General features: G+C 34.4%; 1 protein-coding gene across 7 annotated transcripts in view; it reads left to right on the top strand.

The window, feature by feature from the left end:
* Nucleotides 1-22,942, top strand: part of CSNK1G3 (casein kinase 1 gamma 3) — a 74,474-nt gene that overhangs the window by 43,581 nt on the left and 7,951 nt on the right. For 6 of the 7 annotated variants that reach the window (XM_082782719.1, XM_082782721.1, XM_082782722.1 and 3 more), the window contains 6 exons: nt 9,424-9,509; nt 9,643-9,727; nt 12,757-12,905; nt 13,997-14,092; nt 14,757-14,852; nt 22,100-22,206. In XM_082782719.1, coding sequence (XP_082638845.1) covers nt 9,424-9,509; nt 9,643-9,727; nt 12,757-12,905; nt 13,997-14,092; nt 14,757-14,852; nt 22,100-22,206 — 619 coding nt within the window. The remainder of the gene's footprint in view (nt 1-9,423; nt 9,510-9,642; nt 9,728-12,756; nt 12,906-13,996; nt 14,093-14,756; nt 14,853-22,099; nt 22,207-22,942) is intronic. The other variant, XM_082782723.1, reaches the window with a different exon arrangement.

Below are 22,942 nucleotides of genomic sequence, written 5' to 3'. Positions count from 1 at the left end.
GACATCTTTGAATTTGTGTAAACCAGTAGCATATAATTTCATGGTAAATAGGTTGCTGTTTGAATCGGTCAGACAGACTGTTACACAGTTTTTATAGTTCATGCTAATATGACAAATGTGATACTGTTCATGTTTTTCTTAGAGTGATAGGGGGTTTAATCAGTAAAATCAAACAAGTTCAGTTAGTGGTGAGCAGCCATAGCTGACGAAATGATGGTAGATGTTTTGTAGTAGTTTGATTTAATGCATTTTTTATAATACTGTCACATTAGATTCCGTTAAAAGAATAACAGTTATAGGCACATATATTCAGCTTTTATATCTTTCTTCAAAATAGGAAAAAATGAGTTATCTTGTCTATCGGCAATTTTTTAATTTAATCAGTATGGAACTGTTCCACCTGTTAATGCTTTTTTCTTGGTTCCTGCCTCAGTCAAAACATAAATTAGAAAGATCTTTCTAAATTTCTCAGCTATTTATCTGGCTTCCGTGAAAATTTAGAGAAAGAATATATGTGTTCCTTTTTCAGTAAATCCCATGGCAAATATAGACCAATATTTACAAAATGTCACTTGACATTACTTTAGGACAGTAAACTTGGTAATTTTGCTCTATCTCTGGGCAAGTTAAAGAAAGTGGAGCTTTTTCAATTAAACAAAAAGTACAAATGTTCCAGAACAGGAGAGAGGAGGACTTAAGTAGGTGATGATGAAAATATATTTTTCTATGGTGACAATTCAAAAAGGTATTGATTTTAAAATGCTAAATATTACTTTATAATTCAAAACATTTCGGATGTTTAACCTGACTTATATCAATGCATTCTTCACAAACAAAGCTGAAATATTTATGATGTGCAAGCAAACTGTAGATCTTGGGTTTTCCCTCCCAATTCCTAAAACATCCTTTGATTTTCTCCATTGCATAGGGAGAAAGAAGCAGGTATATGTATGGCTTTGCTGTATGTTCTTGTGTAAGACTGACAGTGCATGTAAGGTCCCCAGATTATTGGAAGGGTTTGTTATTATTACACATGGAAAGGTTTGGATCGGAAGGGACCTTAAAGCCCATCCAGTTCCAACCCCCTACCATGTGCAGGAGGGACATCTCCCACCAGAGCAGGTTACTCAAAGCCCTACCCAGCCTGGCCTTGAGCACTTCAAGGTACGGGGCATCCACAGCCTCTCTAGGCAGCCTGTGCCAGTGCCTCACCACCCTCATGGTGAAGAGTGTCTTCCTAATACCTAACCTAGATTTATGCACTTTTAGTTTAAAACGATTTTCACCTGTCACTGCACTCGCTGATAAAGAGTCCTTCCCCATCTTTCTTATAAGCCCTTTTAAGTAGTGGAAGGCTTCTAGTAGCATTAGACAATGTCTGAATGGCCACCGCACTCATATCTGGTAAGAGTTATGTTTGGGTACTTTTCCTCTATAATGAAATAACTTACTACACACCTACACAATGCACGTTTTAGAGAAACAGAAGAAGCACTGTTTAATGTTTAGCTGTCTTGTATTTTAATCCTGATTTTGGAGGTGGACTTTTTGTAGATTTTGAAATCTCACTGGCAGTCCCATGTTCTGGGAACATCTTCACAGGATGGCTTACTTCTTTAAATGCATGTTCTAGGGGGAATTTTTAAGAATAAGCTAAATAATAACTGCTTCCCTTTTTAAAGGTGGGAGATTGTGCACTTTTGACCATGTTTTCATTTTCTGTGGCATTGCTTCTGTGGTCAGAATGGGATTAATTAAAGTAAAACACATTTGAGATAATTTCTGCTGGGCATGTGAGACACTGGTGTAATTCTTTGTATTTATACATCAGGAATGCTTGAGCTTAAAGAATATTGTTTGTCAAATATATTTAATTTATAGCACATAGTCAAGTCTTGTGAGAAGCAATTGAGACTTTTGGCTCTGAGTATCATGGAATGTATCTTGCTTGGCTGAGTTTAGCAATTGGTTTTATGTTTAAAGAAACAGTGAAATAACTAGTCTGTCTTTCTGTTCTAAGACTGAAGTTTTCATATGTTAAGTTAATGTGACGGTTTCAACAGTCACTTTGTAGTTGAACAGATGAAATGACACAGGTGAGAACTTTTGCTGGCAAGCAAAAGGTTTTTTTTTGTCATCAGTCTCCCAGATTTCCTTTTCTGTCAACATAAACTGCATCAACTTCTTCACAAGACTGACATGAACAAAAGTTAGTAATGTGCATTTTTGCATATTAAGTGTCTGAAAAATCAATCCACAGATTTAAAAATACAGATTACTGTTTCTGAAGTTTATGGCTTTAGAGATCTTGTTCACATTTTCCATTGCATCATGGCCACTGTGGTTCCTTTAGTTGTTATAGAAGTGTCTGCCAACCCTTGGCAAGTAAAGGAAGAATCCAGTAGGGACTCCAGTAGAAGACTTCCAGTAGAGATTCCAATCATGGAATGGTTGGTGTTGGAAGGGAGCTCTGGAGGTCGTTTGGTCCAATTGCTTGCTCAGGCTGGGCCATATAGAGCTGAGGACCACGTCCAAACAGCTTTTTGGTATCTCCAGTGGTGAAGACTCTACAGCCTCTCAGGGCAACCTGGTCATGTTTTATTTGATATTTATTAGAGATAATGGTCATTAGTTTATACTCATATTTTATTTTGTTATGGCATGCCAGTTTTTTTTTTCCTTTTTTCTACTTAAATTATTTCCACAAATTCCACAAAGCTATCAAAATAATTACTGAAAACTGGCCTACTAGAACACTTTTTGGCTGTTTTCCCACTTTTGAAATGGAGTACAATATGCCAGCTTTATTTCAGCCAATACGTTAGTGTTTGAAAATAGAAAGAAGCCTATTCTAATGATACAGAAGTATTTACTACAGTGCTATGATATTTTCTGTTTTCACAATAATGGTAAATTCGTTGCTACTCCAGGTCTTGTCAGTGTCAATGTCAGTGGGTTTTGAACTGCCTGATCAGAAGCAGTCTCTTAATTAAAACAGGTAGAATAGCATATTCCTAGCATATACATATAATGAAAGCCCACCCACTCATGCATTGAAAAAAGCATGGTACATGAAACCGCCCTCAAGTCTGCATGCGTTCACCTAGTAACTGGATGTGTAAGAAGTAACTGAACTATTGTAAGCTTATCATGTGCTAGATTTACTATTCTTTTCCAAGTAAAGACTTCAAAAATGTCAATGTTTTTAAACCATATTAGAGCCAAAGAGCTTTAAGATTAGTTGCAATATTTTTTCATTTAAGGAATAACAGTGTAAATATTAACATTTTCTTGTAGTATCATGAATATTTTTTACTGAGAACACATTTTAAAATTTATTAATGGTGATTGAATTTCTTAAACATAATTTTTAAACTGTAAATTTCTCAAGGAAGCATTTACTTTGTTTCCCGTGCATGGTATATCAAATTGGTGTCAGTTTAAGAAGATACAACCAATTTTAGAACCAAACAACCTATTTAATCCTTCTTAAATAAGACAACCCTCTTACCCCCAAATCATTTAAGAAAGAAAACCACATAACTTAAAGTTGCTAATTATGGGGAGAATATACCTGATTCTTTAGGGAATTACATGTCTGATGTTAACATATTAACATAATAAAGGACACTTTCTCCTTCAAGTGGAAAGTCTTTTGCATTCTTTAGGTAGAATCTTAAACTCTAGTTGGGTAAACTTACTCTTGTTTAAATGACATGTCTGTTTGAAAATTCTTCCAAATCTTACTTGCATATCATTAGTAGTCTATACCTCTCAGCAAAGCTGTGGGGAAGAGTAGTTAGGTATATACTGACTCCTCTGGCCATGGTAGCTGTGGCAAAACTAATAGTCTTTTCAGTAGCTAGTCTTACTTTACTGTGGTATGGCTCCTTCTCACAGGAGTTACACAAATATTTATGCAATTCTTAAATGTAAGTGCAAAAAATTTAGCATGCATATCTGAAATCTTTACAATGGTGTTACTGGGGACTGTAAGTGATTAAACCATGCAAAAGACCACAACCCCGTGTAAAAACTTCTTCAGTTCAAACTCAGAGCAGTGATTCTCCTTGACCCTGGAGGATTTTGTAGGCATTTCTTGGGTGTCAGAGAAGTTTGACCTCTTAAGAGCTCAATCCCCCTCACAATGTCAATGGTCTTGTAGCAAAGCTAATGAATACATTACTGCTGCTTAACTATCCAAGGTTTCAGGTGATCCTTGTGAAAAATAAAAGCCGTTTGAGTAAAGAGGGAGACTGTCATTTTCTTATTCTCTTACAGGTTAATCTCAGTTACACATTTAATTGAACTACAACTTACTCTGCATTATTACTTATAAACAAGAAAGCGTGTATTCTCATCACCAAAAATATAGTTTAGGATCCGGATTGTTTACAAGTGTCAAAACAAGTGCGTAGCAATAAGGAGTTTTAAGTGTTTGCATATGTTTAGTTGAAACTAGCACAAAATTGCCAAGACCCAATATTTTGAAGTGTGTATAGAAGGTGATTTATAGTTACCGAGCACTGTGTAGCCAATTATTTCAATTATGTTTTTTCCCCAAACATGCATTTGGTCAAATGTTTGTAGTGGCTTTGTACTACACTGGAAGTTTCTGTCTGGAATAGAAGATACTTTGTCTATGTGAAAAATAATGTGGATTTATTTAGATAATTGTTTGAGGGAAATACAGATATTCTGCAGCCCTTTTCAGCATTTGGTTGGTGCACTTGCTTCTGTAAATTAACTTCTCCTGGGGATAAAATTATTCCGTGCTTCTTCAGTTCCCTTCATTTTCAGGAAGGGAGAATGGGATGCCAGAGAATATGGATTCTGTATGGGAGCTAAAAATCTCTATCTGTAAGAGTCCTATGAGTTTTGTATCTGCTGGAAATCTACAATGGTAATTGGGGGATTTCCCTAAATTCAGAAAAATAGTGTACTGGATTGCCGTTTTAATTTATTGGTTAAAAGAAGTGTGGTCAAATGAAGTGGTAATTGCTATAAAATTGGTACATCTAATGGTGTCTGGGGAATGACGAATATCCTTGGTTATATTGGTCTTTTCCTGGTAGTGCTTGATTATTGAAAAGGCAGAGGTTAGTTATCTTACCACGAATGCCTGAGACTCCTGGGAATGAAACAGCTTTGCTCTGTAATGCTAATTGAAAGGCCAAATGAAGAAATTAACGGTAATTTAACAGTAATTATCTTAGGGGAAAAAAGAACGCAACAAAGACAGCAGCAACAGCAACAAAACAAAGAACACCCTTCCTTCAAGCCCCCCTGCCCTTCACTGGTAGGCCCACCCTGTTGTCAGAGCTGTCGTATGTTCTAGATTTAAAATACATTTTCTTAGGACCAGTCTTTTCTGTAATCTAAATCAGCATAAATATTTGTAGATTGGATCAATGATAGTGCATTTCTTAATGTAGTTTTGTTCACAATAAATGTCTGTACTAGCCTGCATTCTAGAGCTTTTTCATAAACTTGAAGAAAAAAATATTTTCTGCAGTTAATGGGCCATAGCCTTTCAGAGCCTAGCAACTCTCACTTGTTGCTGATTCAGTTGGGCAGAATGAAATCTTTTTCCAGATCTAGTAGCCCTGTGTGGAAGATTGACTAGTCCTCATCATTGTACCATTGCTGAAACACTGGGGCAGGGCTGTAGAGAGGCAGGCCTAAGAGCTAGTGAGGCTCAAGAACTGATCTTGCATAGATGCAGCAAGTGAAATTTCCGTAACCTTTATGGGGTTAATACAAAGCAGTGTGTCTGGCAAACAGAACTAGGGTTAGTGAAGTGTTCAGCTATGACAGAGAAGAAAGGGAATGAACAATGTGGCTTTTGAACAGCAAGTAGGATTGAAGGTTTTGTTGGTTGCTTGCTTTTATGCCAGGATTATTACTCCTAATTTTTCATAATGGAAATGCAGTTCTTTGATTTTCGAGACCTTAATTTGCTTTTATAGCCAATTTAGTAGAATAGCTTCAAAACTGTGTTCTGAGCAGGTATCAGAGCTGTGTTGTCACAGTAAATCACTATGTTTCAAGTGAATTATAATAGTTATTAAATGATATTGCTCAAAATAAGTATCTCTGAAATACAAAAAATACTAAAATTTGTGGTTCTTTGATCTCAGTTTATTTTTGGATAAGGGTAATAAGTAATATGAGATGAATAACTTTTTCTTTGTAAAGAAAACCTGGAAACCTACAGTTATATGAAACAGTGCTTCTAATACAAAATGATTTGAGATTCTAATTGTCCAAGATTCAGACTTACCAAATGCTAGATAATTTCCTTTGCTCAAGTAAAGGTATAACTGAAAACAGTTTGCTTAAAGCCCACATTATTCTTAATGCAACAATATGGCATACAATGCATTTATTATAAAATTGGCAGAATTTCATTTTTAAACATAATGATTTTGTTCATGAGGGGATGCCATTCTTTCCCTCAAAGTATGCTATTGTGTGGAATTATATCATTTTGAACAAGATTAGAAACTTTGGGTGATAAGTTTCGAATCTACAGGATTTGACTCTACCTACGGGACATGTAGGTGTGTCACTTGCCATCTGCTTAGTGATTATATTAAGGAACCTGAGCATTGCATAGACTCCTGCAGTCATTCCTGGCAGCTAAAAACATGTTTTTTGATCCAAACAGATCAGAAAGTTTCTGCTGTTTCAGCATTCCTATAGGAAGCAGTAAAACTTTCTTTGGAGGAAGGAGTGTGGTGTTCATAATAGGCACATACTAAGACTGAAATGTCTTATTTGTCCTGTTATGGTTACTTTACCATGTAGGCTAAGAAGAGGTAATTTCTGGAGATAGCCTGAGGAATGAGGTTCTAGTTTTTATTAAAATCAACCTATTTGAGTCAAGACTTATGTGTAGCTTGTAAACTAAATAATGGGTATTAGCTTCTGACTAATTTAGCTGGCTTCAGGTGACCTCTCCTCCTTGAGGGAGAGAGACTGTGCCCTAACATCTTGTGGTTTTGTTATCTTATGATCATATTACAACAAGTCCTCTCGATCTCATTAATTTGTTATGCACTGGGATCAGCAAATATCAGCAACTCTTCCTCCAGCTGATGCGTGAAATCCTTTTGTTTTCCAGCTTGTCCACTGCTCAGTTTTTCTGGCTTGCAAAAGCCCTTTCTCTAACCATAGCAATAAAAACCTTGGCTTTCTAGTTTGGCAGGATTATCTTGAAAATTTTAATTCCTGAGAAAGGATATTTGACTACTATTTTAAGTTAAAGTTATGACCAAAGAACTCAAATTAGTTCTAAATAATAATCCCTCTTCAGTATAAAATATAAAACAAACAACGACAAAAAAAAAAAAAGTCACCACCAAAACCTTTCCCATAGCAGAATCTAGAGGGCATTATGAACACAAATGGCACATCCTTGAAATAGTTACTGTGGAACTGTTCTACAGAAGTATCTCAAACTGCCCAAAGCTGATTCAAAAAACATCTTGATGAGAAATCATTTCAGGACAAGAATTGAAAGTTGCTCCTTTTTTAGAGATAGCCCTCAGTGAAGTAACAATTGCTCATAATGTATACGTGTTTATTGTTGTTGATGTTTTTCACAAAGAGCTTAATTTTTCATCAGTGTAACCTGTAGAAGTTATTGCAAAAAGGAATAACTTTATTATCTATCAGTGAAGACCAAGTAGAACTTTCCAGATTTATTTTTGTGAGCCATACTTTGGTGTTGTTCATAGGTGGGTCATAGGTTGCACACTTGCAACATTTTTGTATGCTTTGCCAGCATTTTCTTGCAGCCACAGAACTGATTTACATAATTCACGCACTGCTTTGCAACAAACATTTGTTGTGAGCAACAAGTACTCAACAAGTACCCGTTGAAGTAAAAACTTCAACGTAAAAGTCAACATTTACTGCACATTCTGAAACCTGTCAAACATAAAACTCCAGTAACTTCAGCAGTGGTATCAGCATTGCATATGCTCAGCAAATGGGATACTGCAGGCTCAGCAGAGGAACTTAGAGAAAACAACGTTGTCTAGAGGATATTCACCGAGGAAAGAGACAGCAGACAAGAAGAGTGGCAGAGCGGATGCAAACAGGATGAATGTTGGCATGGGATTTGGAAGGATGGAGAAGTGACTGTAGAAGCACCTCCATGTGGCTGGCAGATGTGTGATGAAGCGAGGGACTAGGTGTGGTCCAAGCTCGGGATTATAATAATTTTTTGGTGTTTTTTTATTTACTTACTAGTATGTTTTATTCAGTGTTCAAGTGAGAAGTTGGGCATAGAAAACAGTAATAAGTAAAAGTTCTTTTTATATTAAGAACTATTGTTCAGATGCAGTGTATTTGCAGCGATACTTTGTATTGATCTGGTCAAAGCCGGGTCTGCTTTTTTAACATTCTTGTCTTCAAATGGTAACATGGTATGTACTTTTCTGTTCAATTTCTCTTGCTGTCAAGGCAAAGTGGTTTTGTGACAGTGCTGAGTAGAAGCAATGCTAATATTTTGGTTTTCTGCCTTCTGTAAGGGAGGAAGTCAAAGTTAGAGGGGAAATAGTGCTTGTTACTACAAAACATAATACACTGTGTAACAGCTCTTTCAACAACAGAACAGAATGAAGTCAGGTGAAAATGTAAAATTCCTTTTCTACTAGTTCTTTAAAGATTTTTACTAATTCTATTACATTGAATTTTCCTAAGTAGATTTGATTTTACTTTAAACTAATACAGAATGTATTTTGAAAACTTCGAACTTTGTATAAACTGTATTTTGTTTGTTACTCTTCTGTTTTTCAAATGTTCTATAAATTTTTTGAAGGAATGCCATTGTACTACTGCAGATCCAATGTTATGGTTCGTGCCAGACACTTCTTTCCAGTACTTATGAGAGTAGCCTGTGCGTACATGTCTCTTTATGCCGCTTTCTGATCAAATAGTAAGACTTCTGAGCCTTCTTCAGAAGACCTTTGGCTTACTTATATATCCAGTAAAGTGAGACTGAGAAATCAACCATCTTCCATGATTTTATAGATGGAAAATAAGTTAAGTTAAAGCTTTTTTTAACTTGTTTCAAGTTTGTAACTGGAAAAAAATTATGAAAAAATGTGGGACAAAAGTGCAATTATATATGTAAAGGATCAAAATCTGTTTTAAAATAAGATCAAGTTATTATAACATGATAATTTGTTTAATGTACTGCTGAGTTTTATTTAGTTGCCATCTGCATCTGCATGTTCTGATTTACCTCTGTTCTTAATGTAGGCTATAGTACTTAAGAAGTCTTATATGTTTGTTTTGATTTCAAGTACTTTATACTTCTCAATTACTTTTACACAATTTTGAACTTAGACTTTAAAATATAATGGTAAATTAAGAAGATTGACTTCTAATAATATTTGAATTTTGTTTCAGAGCAAAGTAGAAGAGATGATTTGGAAGCTTTAGGTCATATGTTTATGTATTTTCTCAGAGGAAGCCTTCCATGGCAAGGTTTAAAGGTAGTAGTTTTTTACATCTTCACTTCCTTCCTGGTTTTAGATCATCAGCTTTTCTCAGTATGATCTTTTAATTTCTGAAAGCTTGTCTGAAAGCTGTGTATCGTCATAAGTTTCTTTTGCTCTTTTATCATAGGCTGAAACATTAAAAGAACGTTACCAGAAAATAGGAGAAACAAAACAAACAACATCTATAGAAGTATTGTGTGAAAACTTCCCAGGTAATGTCTGCTGCTACTGAAAATGTTGTGTACTGATGTGTTGATTTAGAAAATGAACCTAGTATACCTTGTTTTTTAATATCTGTTCTTAAAAATAAATTAAACAATACTTGTAAATATCTATCACCATAGTGTGTGTATATATATTTATGTATCTTTTGAAACAAGCAGTAAACCAGTGCTGGTGTTGTTCAAAGATAAATAATTCTAAGAGAAACATTAAAAAAATTATAATTATTATTAAAGCATTCAGCTAGTCTACACTTTTGCCTTCAAACACAAAATTTTGGTATTTGCTTCATAACCATTTAAAAACGAATCTGCTTTTCAGCTGGTACATGATTATTAGAAGCAGCTTGAAATAATATTTTAAAAAAATAATAACTTGCAGGTTTTCCTGTGACACTTACAGTTGTTCTTAAGTGCGTGAAGAGAAGATACCTTCTAATAAGGTATTTGGAAGACCAGACAGAAGCAAATACTTTTTTAAAAGTTGGATTAATAAACAGGATAGGTATGGTGTGGTTGCTAAAATAGAAATAAACACCTTCAAAGATAATCAGCATATCAATAGGCAAAATGGATTTGCTGAGACTAGGTCATGACAAACAGATTTGATTGTCTTTTATGACAAGACAGTGGGTCTTGTAGACAAGAGGCTGATGTTAAATGCCATGAAACCTTAGTACTTTTGCTTTTGACACTATTTTTAAATAACCTTATAAATAATATTAAAACATAATTGAGAGGAATCTACTTTGGGACAAAGAGTATAAAACTGTTTGAAGTACTCAAGAACTTGTCATTGCTATCCAATTGGAAAAATGAAAAAGAATTCCACAGAGATCTATGATGGTTCTGCTCAGTATTTTTGTTAATGCCGTGTATAATTGAGAATTCTTATTTAGCTTCCAAACGATAAATATGAAATTCATGGGCTTGATAGTGGAGTTGGAAATAAAAGATTTTGACAAATTATAAATACGGTCTAAAAATACAAGGTATAGTTCAGTAAGTTACAATAGGAAGTTATAAACAAAGTTATAAACAAAGGATCAAGTCCAGATTAAAAATTACTGGATATGGAAAATGGCAGGGTGCTTTAGGTAATGACTTAAAGATGAGTCACAAGGTAAATGAGTGAATAGTGTCATGGTCTTATATTAAAAAAACAAACAAACAAACAAACACAAAACACACAAAAACAAACAAACAAAAAAACCCTGTACTAAACTGCATTATATAAACCAGTTGCAAACTAAAAGATACATGAATTGCTATTTCTCCAGTACTTGATTCTGTAAAACTGCAGCTGAAACAGTATGTTTGTTTCTGGGAACTGTACTTCAAGAAATTTACTCTATTTTAAGGGTGCAAAAGCAGGGATATTTTTTTTGCTATACCTCTTTCCAAAGACTGCAGTTATAGAAACTGTTTTGGCCAAAATAAGACTGTGAGGGAATTAAGTTCCCCTGTACCTTTTGTACCTTTTGCCTTGATACAGTCATGAAAGGAATTAGCTTACTACGTTCACAGCAAAAAAGACACAGTAATGGATGTAATCCACTATAAAACCGTTTAGCGGTGAACTCATCTGTTTCGTATGCAATGAAGAACAGGAGGGGATTGTTGAGGAGATTGTGGAGTTTCTTTCACAGGAGTTGTGTGAAAACCAATTACACAGATGTGGCTGGAACTGATTTACTCTGAGCTAAGCATGGTGCACTAGGTTGCATCTTGAATTTCTTTCCAACCCTCTTGTAAAAATTAATCCATAACCATTTTTTTCTGATGATTTTCTTTTTAATTTCTCTGTGTATCCTATAAAAAAAATGGATTTCAGTTACAGAACTGGAGAAAATGTCGGAACATAAATTAGTTCACTAAGCATAAACAAATAATGTTAAATCTAATGTAGAGGGTATATGTTGCAATTCTTGCAAATAATAATGAATAAGAGTAGCTTCATATCGAACAGCAACATCACTAAGCTGCATTCCAAATTATTTTTTCCAAGCTGGTCTCAAACACTCTTTCTACCTTTCTACCTATGGAAGAGTTTAACTTGGTGTAGCTCAGTCTCCTGTGCACTTCTCCGCAATCCTCTGTTAGAGGGCAGGTACCCTCTTTGTACTACAAAATGTCTGGTCCTTCACACTTAATGGAAGGTGAGGAAAGGCATGTGGTGATACTGTTGTTCTGTTTCTCATATACATAAGGATCAGTGGGTGCTGGTCGAAACTACATTGAACCCTATTCATCCTCAGACTCTCTGATCATACAGTTGTGTGAGCTTTCTCTTCTGCCTTGGAGTCATCCGAATAGTCTTTTTGGCTAGAGTGTGAGGAGTCATTGCTTTTCTCAGAATGAGTTAACGGTGTGTGATTTCCCACTCTTTCATGGACTTCAAAGTATTCAAAGCAATTCAGATTTCAAGATCTCTGCCTGTCCTCCTGAATTTATGCCTCAGGACTCAGATCAGGTGTTTCATCTGATCAGTATCACAGCCTATACTATGTGTCAGGACAGTTGAAGCTTCCCACTTCAGGAAGTAGTTGTAGATCCTCTCAGAAAGGAAGTTTGCATTCAGTAAAACATGTTCCTGGAGACACAGTCCACCCTGTCCTATATATACCCCTTCTTTACCTTTCCTTAGGCTTGTCTACAAGCAAAACATTGAAAAAAGTTGAAAAGTGGAGAAATTTCCTTCCCCACTTTTTTGTTACATTATTACGCATGAGGATTCGAAAGGTTAAATGAAAGATGCACTGTCTTACATTACTTGTCTTACATGCAAAGGTAAAATTGTAGGGGGGATCACTTTGTAGGACGTATTTGGAATGTGGCAGTATAACTTCAAGAATATAACTACTATGAGGCAACGCTTCTTTCTGATAATGCACACATGCATGGTGGACCACTATTCATGTTTTGTGTTAAGACAGAAGTTATTTTAAAATACATTAATAAATACTATTTTTGAGTGCCACTAAAAAGTGTTACAGTTAGGTGTGTTTCTTTTTACATAGAGGAAATGGCTACATATCTACGTTATGTAAGAAGGCTGGATTTTTTTGAAAAGCCAGACTATGACTATTTAAGAAAGCTCTTCACTGACTTACTCGATCGAAAAGGCTATGTGTTTGATTATGAATATGACTGGACTGGCAAACAGTTGGTGAGTATGATTAAGCTATTAATAAGATACTGTTTAATTGTTTCATCAGTTTTGAGCCACTGTTAGTCTTGAGTATTAGAATATGAGTACATCTTATGGCAGCTAATTAGAGTTGTGAACACGTATGACAAACACATTTTCTATTGCATTTTGAAACACAGTGTTTTAGTTTGACACGCTTCGTATCGAGTCTCTTTCCAAGCATACTTCTAATATCCAATAAAACCTCTCTTCAGTCTAAAATGAGATAGGAATAGGAATTTAGACTGCTTTCTGAGTTGAAGAAAGCTTAAAACTCTGCAAGTGATTATTGTCATTGTTTATATTTTCTTCATTTATGAGCTTTCTTACTCCAAACATTTTTAGAACATAAAGCAGTCACTTCTCTGACACATATTCCAGATATTTAGCTTTTCATTGTGAAGAAACTCTTTTTTTTTTTTTTTTCTTTTCTTTGTGAGTTACTCTATTGAAATGAGATGTAGGATATCAGCTTCCATCAAAGGGAAGACACATCACTTTTGCATTTTCTGCGGAAGTTGCAGAAAATACTGTGTTTATGTTCTTTAAAGAAATGGTAAAAAGTGAATTTTTCAAGATGTCAGAGCTTTTCTTGCTTCTTCTAATAAATAAGAGAAGGGTTGTGTATGCAAGTTGCACAATTTCAGTTTATACATTTTACCCTGACGTGTGACAAGTGTGACACCTTGAAAGAATTGTGGGATTTTATTGCTAAATATTTTTTCAGTGTTTAACGTTAAAAATTACTTTAAGCTTCTTTTCAGATTGTCAGCAAAATACCCTGTAAACAAATGCTAACTGCAGAAAATAGTAGCTTAAATCCTCTCAGAAAAAAATATCATCTGATAATACTCAGAATTGCTCATGCATGAAATTGTGTAAGACTTGGCTTGCTTTTTTCTTTCTGCTATTGGCAAATACCTTGTGACAGTTTTGCTTTAATTTTACAGTTTTAGATTATGGGAGACTGACAGATTTAAGGATTTATTTGGATTACAATTTAATAACTTTTGGTAAGACTTAGAAATTTATTTTTTTTACCAGTTGCTACATATTGTTTATATTTATAGCCTACCCCATTGGGTTCAATGCATTTAGACACTGCATTGTCATCAAACAGAGAAGCTTATCAGCACAGAGATAAGATGCAACAATCCAAAAATCAGGTAAAATGCTTATGTAAGACTGCCAGCATTATGCTGACTTTTATCTAAAAATCTTTGCTATGTTCTTGTTACTTTTATTATAACTTCAAAGTGAAATTGACTCCAGGTTTATTTTTTTTCTTCAAGTAGGTCCTTGTTAATATATTTCACATCTGTAGACATTGTAATAAGTTACTTGTTTTGATGCTATAATATAATTTACCATGCATCAATATTGAATTTTCTCTCTGCTTAATTTTTTTTTTTATTTCTGTTTTTAATCACATTTCCCATTATCCTATATCATCTGTTGAGGTTTTAACATGCATTTCTAACATATTTACTTTTTTTTTTAAAAAAAAACAAAACAGGATAATGACCAAGGTTGTAAACACATTAAGAAGCTAAATCTTTGACTATTTATCTAAGCTTAGTTACAGGGTTGTGTTAGTGGGATTTATTCATTTTTTTATAAGGAATTTTTAGTTTAGATACTTTGTAACTTCTTTATGACATTTTTATTTTACTCTCTAGGTAATGTTGATATACAATTTATATAGGAATTGATTATGTAGTGCTTCTGTGCTTAAAAAAATAATTTATAATATTTTATAAGTGAATTGTTAATTTTTGGAATTTTTATTTTCATTTTGCCTATTTTCCTGATACATTCAAAAAAACATAGGCAACAGATCATAGAGCAGCTTGGAACTCACAGCAGGCCAATACACATCATTTGAAGGCTCATCTAGCTGCTGACAGACACGGTGGCTCGGTACAGGTATTTTCTGCTTCTTTGCTTGACTGATTGCTTTCACATTAGATAAAATTAGTCTCCTTAAATGCATGGCAATGATTCCTGCTTACCTCTTAAGCTTGCTTTCCAATTATGTGCAAAATATACCTATTTTTCACTACTTAACAATTGCCAAACTGAAATTTAAACAGGTACAGAGAACGGTAGGTCTTTTTGTATGTGGAATATCTGCTGCATGCTTCTTACTAAAACAGAAAAAAATAGTCTAACACAACAGAATTATCTGTCCTTCTCAAGGAATATGTTCCTACATCAGTGTAACCAACTGAAGTTTTAACATTTGATATGTTACTTGGTTTAACTAGCAGCTAATACACTATTAACTTAGTTCATAATTGTTCAAGTCACACTTTATGTTCCTTAAGCAAACTGCAAATGAAAGCAGTAATTACAGATTTTACTTAAACTTTAAGAGCTACTTTTCTTCAAACACTAGGTGACTAGAAGAATGTTTACACAGTTATCCATAGAAAAATGAGTAGAAACCAACATATTTTCTTTATTAGTTATACATAAAAATGTATACGTATATATATACATATATATATACAGATAAAATATAGAAATAAATATGCATATATATGAATAATAATGGATAAAATGTGTATATATATATATATAAATAAAAATGGATATAAAAGTAATATTTATTATTCCTTTGTTTCCATCATCTTCAAAGAGCTTTATTTTCCTCATGTGCTCTAAACTTTATTTTTTGGTGTCTTGCTCTATGAACATACTCTGGGGTGGAATGGTTAGATGCTATATAAAAAATTCTAAATTGAATACAGAAGGATTCAGAATGCCAACTGCCAATCTGCATATACTTTTGAGCTTTTGGTCTGAAATGAAAATGAATTATTTTGTAATGTGTTATTGGGAAAAATATATATTTTTTTCACCTAATGCATTTTTGATTCTAAGAATAAAAGTTACATATGATTCTTTTGAAGTTTTATGTTTTGGAAAATCAATGTCAATGTTTGAAGAAAGAGTGAGAAGTCCAGGGTAATGAAAACAATGCTGCAGTCTTAATGCTGTAATAATGAAGTGTCTTCTTCAACTGCTTGGAAATTTAATTTGAACATAACATCCTTCAAATTTTTCTGCCTTATGAACTACTGTTACACGTTGTGTAAGAAAGACTAATAGGTTATAATTACCACTGTGTATCAAGAAAAGTATAAAAATTGTTCTGAAGTTCCTAGTCACAAATATTTTGAAATGTTACTGGTATTATTAACTTGAAGATTATGGTTCTTTCAATAACATCAATTTTAAAGATAGTCATACATCCTTTGAGAACAGTATAGCATGTGGAATCAAAATTAAATCTGGAGTTGTGTCTTCCAAAATTATTACATTTCTTACGTTTTTAATCTTTTATGCTAGAAAACTTTAAACTTACTAACCTTCAGTTAATAGTTTTTTTTTTTTTTAATTGTATATTACTTCCCTGAAATGCCAGTTGTCTGCGTTTCTGTAAAAATACTTTTTTTTTTTTTTTTTTTTTTGCCAAACAATATGGGTATTCTGAGTTCAGATAATGTAGATCACTTGAGAATAAACAGTTACCGATTAAAAACAGCAATGTGCAAAACTGCAACCATTTGTTCCATCTATGAAGATCATGTTGTTCAGAAGGGTGTTTTCAAGCCAGCTGAATTGATTTTTAATGTACAAATGGTCATGCTTCCTTATTAAAAGCAGATATAAAACCATGTAGTATAGTCAATTTAGTTTTGAAGTTTGAGCCCTTGAGTGTTGTCAAATATAACACAGATACTGGGTATATATGTTGTCAAATATCTTTATTGTAAGATATACTAACCAAGTATATCTAATATCTAATACTAACCAAGTCATGCTAGTGAGTTGGACCATTAGCTAGCTGGTTTATCTAGATTCCTAATTGCCCTCAATAAGCCAAATTTTGAAAGTGCCAGGCACAATTGTTCAAAGTAAGGTTGTGACTCTTGGCGGTGAAACTGAATTGTGGGCTTTGTTATTTTTTCTTTTCTGTGTCATCAGTGACTCATTACATATCTTTGAGATCAGCTGTATGCAGAATTACCAGATTTTCTTCAAGATATTAAAATCTCGTGGCAGAGAACTTCCTTTTAAAGAAAGACATCAAAAATGTTGGTACACTGCCACTACAAGTTTCAGTTATTGTCATCTATGGGATCCTTTTGTAGTAGGTTATTTAAGCGTGTTAATGATTCCGCAGTATTACATAATAAATCGAAGTGTACCGTCTGTTGGAGTGTGCATATGTATCTTAGTATATGTGCTAATATTCTCAGTAATGATGTTCAGTTGGAAGCATTCAGGTTCTAAATGGTTTGATAATTAACAGTATTTTTTTTTGTTTGTTTGTTTTTGTTTTTTTTTGTGGGGGTATAAATTTAAGTAATCTTAGACTATCTAGGCCTGTGTCACTGTTAATGTGCCTAATGCATCTAGTTTTGCTTTGTAGGATCAGTTCATGTGAAAAGTTGAAATATTACTAGCAAACTGAATTGTAAAAGGAAGATGTCCAGAAATGGCCCTTTCTTCTGCTTATCTGTGTTTGGAATTAGATGTAAATGCAGTAGCATCACAGTCTATCTTTCTAGTTTCTGTAGCCTTAGTAATGAAAGCAACTTCTTATACCTCCCAGCAATTCACTCAGCAACGTATTATCTTTATTTTGTGGATTTTCCTCACTTACCAAAAACAGTAGTTGTATAATACTGGATTATTTCCTTCTCTACATGAACTCCAAACTTCTTATACACTCAAAGACTGTAGTCATCAGAACAGAATCATCTAGGCTGAAAGAGACCATCAAGATCAAGACCAACCATCAGCCTGACATACTGACTCCCATCGCTAAACCATGTTCCCTAGTGCCATATTCATATGTCTTTTAAATACCTCCAAGAGTTGTGACTCCACCACTTCTGTGGGCAGCCTATTCCAATCCTTAGCCACCTTCTCCATTAAGAAATTCTTCCTGTTTTCCAATCTAAATCTCCCCTGGTGCAATTTGAGATCATTTCCTCGTGCCCTATCACTTGGCACCTGAAAGAAGCCAACACTCTCCTCATTGTAACCTCCTTTCAGGTAGTTGTAGAGAAGGATGAGGTCTCCCCTCAGACTAATTATCCAGACTATACAACCCCAGTTGCCTTGGTCTATCCTTGTTTTCTTGTCCCTTCACCGGCTTTGTTGCTCTTTTGTGAACACATTCCTGCAACTCAATATTTTTCTTGCAGCGATGGATCCCAAACTGAACACAGTAGTCTAGCTGCAGTCTCACCAATGCTGCATAGAAGGTTACAACCACTTCCTTAGTCGTAATGGCCACACAATTTCTGATCCAGGCCAGGTTGCCCTTGGTCTTCATGGCCAGCTAGGCTCACTGGTGGTTCATGTTCAGATGGCTGTTGAACAGCTGACCCATGTCCTTTTCTGCTGTGCAACATTGCAACCACTTTTCCCCAAGCCTATACCACTGAATGGGGTTATTACAACACAAATGCAGGACCTGCCACTTACCCTTGTTGAATGTTCATGCAACTGGACACATCCCATTGATGTGGTCTATCCACATTCCTCTGCAAAACCTTTCTGCTGTCAAGCAGATCAACAGTCCTGCCTAAGTATCATCTGTGAATTTACTGAGGGAGCACTCAATGCTCTCATCCATGTCATTGATATAAATGTTAAACAAAACTGGACCCAAGACTGAGCCTTGGAGAACACCATATTGACTGCTGGTAAACTATTGAAAGAGGCTTGTTGAGCACTTCCCCCACCTCTTTCAGTACCCTTGGATAAATCTCATCTGTCCCATAGACTTGTGAACATTCAAAACATGGAGGAGGTCATTTACAATTTCCCATTGAATTATAGGAGCTTCATCTTACTCTGTCACTATCTTCCAACTCAGGGGCCTGTGTACCCTGAGAATGATCGGCCTTACTAATAAAGACTGAGGCAAAGAACGCGTTAAGTACCTCAGCCTTAGCCTTAGGCATTGTGAGGCTTTTAGTTGCTTATAGAATATTTCATGTACCTCATTATCCTGGTTAAGATAGCAATATGTTAGATGAAACAAATCAGTTTGCCTAAGCTTTTCTGAATGATAAAGGCAGTGCCAATTATTTTCATTCTTTTATCTGGATAGATTCTGAAAGTAAAATATATCATTCTATAGTATCATTAATAATAATTTCATGCTTAGGCATGAAAGACAACTTTGTTTTCTGAAGAGTGAAGAATTCAGTTACTGAGAGTTGTAATAAAATGAAGGATTATTTTCTGTGTCTTCTTGACAGTAGGCTGATTTGTTTTATGAGAGAATTTGACTGATTTTTGAACATAAGCAAGTAAAAGTTTAGTTTATGTGTATGCCTATTCAAAACAAAGCATAGGGCTAGCCTGATTTACTTTTACTATTTGGGGAATTGATATTTAGGCTTAATTTTGTCTTAATTTAACTGGCCCTTATTAAGTTTCTAAAGAAGCATACATGTACATCCAAGAAACTAATCTTTCACAATTATTATGGCTTATCATTAGATAGTGGGTCTAATTTTCTTTTTTGTCTTGTGGTGTAGAGGACGGTAAGAAACTGTGATTCATACACTTTTTTATATAAGTGCTCTTCAACTGAACTTTCAAAGACCAATTTAATTTGTATGAACTAAATTTAAATCAAGATAAGATCTGTTATCACAATGCTTAGTTGGTTTAGATTTCTAGTTCAGTAGTTAATTTCCAATTTGCATACAAATGAGTAGTTTAACTTCATCCTTAACATTGAAACAAAATTTGAACCTTAGTTTTAAATAATAGTTTTCAGAAACCTCTGTCTGTTACTGTTCATGGGAAAAAAAAAAACAAACACAAAACATCTAGTTCTTGTTAACAAAATGTTTACATAAAAAAGATAACTTTAATATCTACAGTAGTATACAAATTTATTATGAGATGAATTGTGCCTTAATGGATCATCAGACTATGGAGGAAATCTGGTCCAATTCTACTCATAAGTAAAGAAATGAAAATAAAACTTTCTCTTTAAACACTATTAGTTTTGTGTACTCTTTCCCCTCATTTCCTAAAGTTTCAGCCTTTTTTTGTGAAACCAGAAAGATTCTTCTTCGTGCCTTATTGACGGTACACCAAAAAAAAATTTGGTGTACCATACCTTTACTGCATGAGTTGTCTTCCAGATGTCTTCCAGACTTAGTCTTGCTTAATTTTGTTGGATTCCTATATTTTTCTTCCTGTGTTGAGCTGATTTTTTTGACTCTTAGTAGGTAGCCTATGAGAGAAAAGTCTATGATTGGTCTAACTTAAGAGCCCATGTGCCAGGATTGGTAGTGAAATTGCTTCATTTACCCTGTATTATCAGTCTTTTGACAAATGCATTTTTTGGTCAGATACTAAGATATTTTACTGTTAATTTAAATACTGACTTATTTACTAACATCACAAGGAATTTATAGCATTGTAGCTTATTTTAGCAAGCTACAGAACTTAGGACTGTAAAATCACACTCTTTTAGCCTTACTGTTGCTGGAATGAGAGCATTCCTACATTTTTCTCGAGCCCTACCAATTAAATGAGTTTATTAATGCTTAAGTAAATAAGTTTGATTAAGTTTGCACATTTTACTGCTGCAGTTGTGTTAATTCTAAGATTTTCATCTTAGACCTTTCCTAGATCTATCATCTACAGTAGTAGACTAGAACGAAACTCAGGGTGTTTGTGATTCTTGAGAAACATGATTTGCGATTTTTTAGGCTATGAATATCCTTTGGTTCACTTACGTCTTCAGAGGCTGCATCTCTTTCCAGAAATATGAAGATTGTTTTCCTCCCATCTAAACCAAGACTTACAGTATGCCATTATATTTTATTATATTTGGATGCATGTTTGCTGGATGTATATGTATTACGTATATAGAAAGAAATGAGGTCTTGTTGTCTTTGAGCCTCCAGAGAAATCACCCGGAGGGAGGTAGGACAGTCTCTTGGTAGTCCTGGTGCAAAGGTTTCTATAAAGTTTCTTAGAGAAAACTGTATTCTTAAATTGATTAAAAATAAAACAACAGCAAAGCCCAACAACAAAAAAGGAAGACAAATGCTATCTTCAAAAAGAAGAAAGACTTCTCCCATTAAAGGAAATAACTGTCAGGAAATAGTGTTCAGTTTTGGAGTTAGTATGAAGACTTCAAAGAAAAGAATCACCAAACAGGTTGTTATAGCTTCAAAAGTGCCTCTGCATCCTCTTTTTTAAGCACATAAGCTTATTGGGAAACCCTGAAAATAACTTTGTTCATCATTACCATATGGCATTTCATTGACCCAAGCAGATTATTATTACTTTTTTAAAGTTGCAGTCACCTTTGATCATGATGACTTCAGCTGTGGTTTAAAAAGTTAAACAAGACAAACAACAAAAACAGAATCAACCCTGTCAGAAACAGGGAGAATTTTTTTTTTATGAGCTGCTCAAATCTTGCAAATGTTCTTTTAAGCATTGACAGAAGAGGTTCGGAAGAGACTGGTAGAGTTGTTGACAAAGGCTGATACAGAACAACCACAAATCTCAAACTAGAGCAGCAAATCTTTTTTTTTGTTTGTTTGTTTGTTTGTTTGTTTGTTTTTTGCTTTTGTTTTTGTTTTTGTTTTTGAACGATTTGAATGTTTTCATTTGCTTTTTGTAGGAAAAGAGAAAAAATCTTAGTTATAGCAAATACCCTGCTATTTGGTCCAGAGAATGTCTAGACTGTTTTTTCCTTTTCTGATGAGTGCTCTTTGAGGTACAGTTGAAGGACACAGAGGAACCAGAATGCACTAAAGAAGGAGACATAGGGGAAGACTGACTAAATTGCTATCAGAAAACGGCCTGGTGCCTTCCATTAAGGCTCTTAAGAGACATGAGGAAGACCAGCAAGCCTGATGAGCAGCATTGCTTTGCTTAGTCCACTCTATTTGAATGTCATGTAGATGTATGTTACACTATGTTTCATGTCTTTTAGATATGAAAAAGGCAGAAAGTCGGGGATGCAGGAATAACAGTAGGAATGGATACATTATTGTAATTAAAAGACTTATGGAATTAACAAAATTGAGTTTTGAAGATGTAACTTCAGAAATTCATAAATGTGTTTCTGGCACTAGCATAATTTCAGATATTTCTGGTGATTTCAGGTAGTAAGTTCAACAAATGGAGAATTGAACACGGATGACCCAACTGCGGGCCGTTCAAATGTACCCATCGCAGCTCCTGCAGAAGTAGAAGTAACGGATGAAACAAAGTATGTTCTTCTTTCCGTATTCTTTAGATCTGGTCTTCTCAACTACTTCAAAATTTTTCTTGCTTAGTTACTCACAGAACATTGTCTAAGCTGAAAAGACACTGGTGAGTGGCAAAGTATTACGGTGCATTACTTAATTTTGGCTTTAAACATTTGAGTAATAGACCTTCCGTAGCTTTTGCTTTTTAGGCTCAGATTTTAATAACACATTTCCCTATACTAGATAAGTGCATGCATGCATTTTTTATATTTTATCTAATTTTGAAATATTTATTTTAACATAGTGTCTGACTACAAAAACATATCTATGAAAGATTTATAATTCTTTCTGTGTATTGTATCTGATTCTCTTTTTTCCCTTACTCTCTTTCTGTATAGCTGCGAGAAAGTGTTGAACATGTGGTGAGTTCTACAGCACAGGCAGGCAGAAATAGCTCCAAGGACTATTCTTATTTTGCTTAAAACTCATTTCAGAGGACTTTAAAATAATAAGTCCAATTGGAACTCATAAAACATTTTGAGTATCATGCAACAACTAACTGTTTTTACAAACAGATAGCCACCTTGATAAGCTATTTTGCCTGCTTCAGATCTTGCTTGTTCAAGTTTTGTAGTCTGTGGTGTGCCTTGTTCAATTATTTTTAGTGGGTAGTACAATATTTTTGCTACGCTGTTTTGGAGGGATAGAAGTTGTTTTCAGGTGTTATAACATTCAGCTAGTGTTTTAGCATCTAGA

Source organism: Aythya marila, assembly GCF_965140915.1.
Source record: "Aythya marila genome assembly, chromosome: Z".
Lineage (NCBI taxonomy): Eukaryota > Metazoa > Chordata > Aves > Anseriformes > Anatidae > Aythya > Aythya marila.
This window is presented reverse-complemented; position numbering and strand designations above follow the sequence as displayed.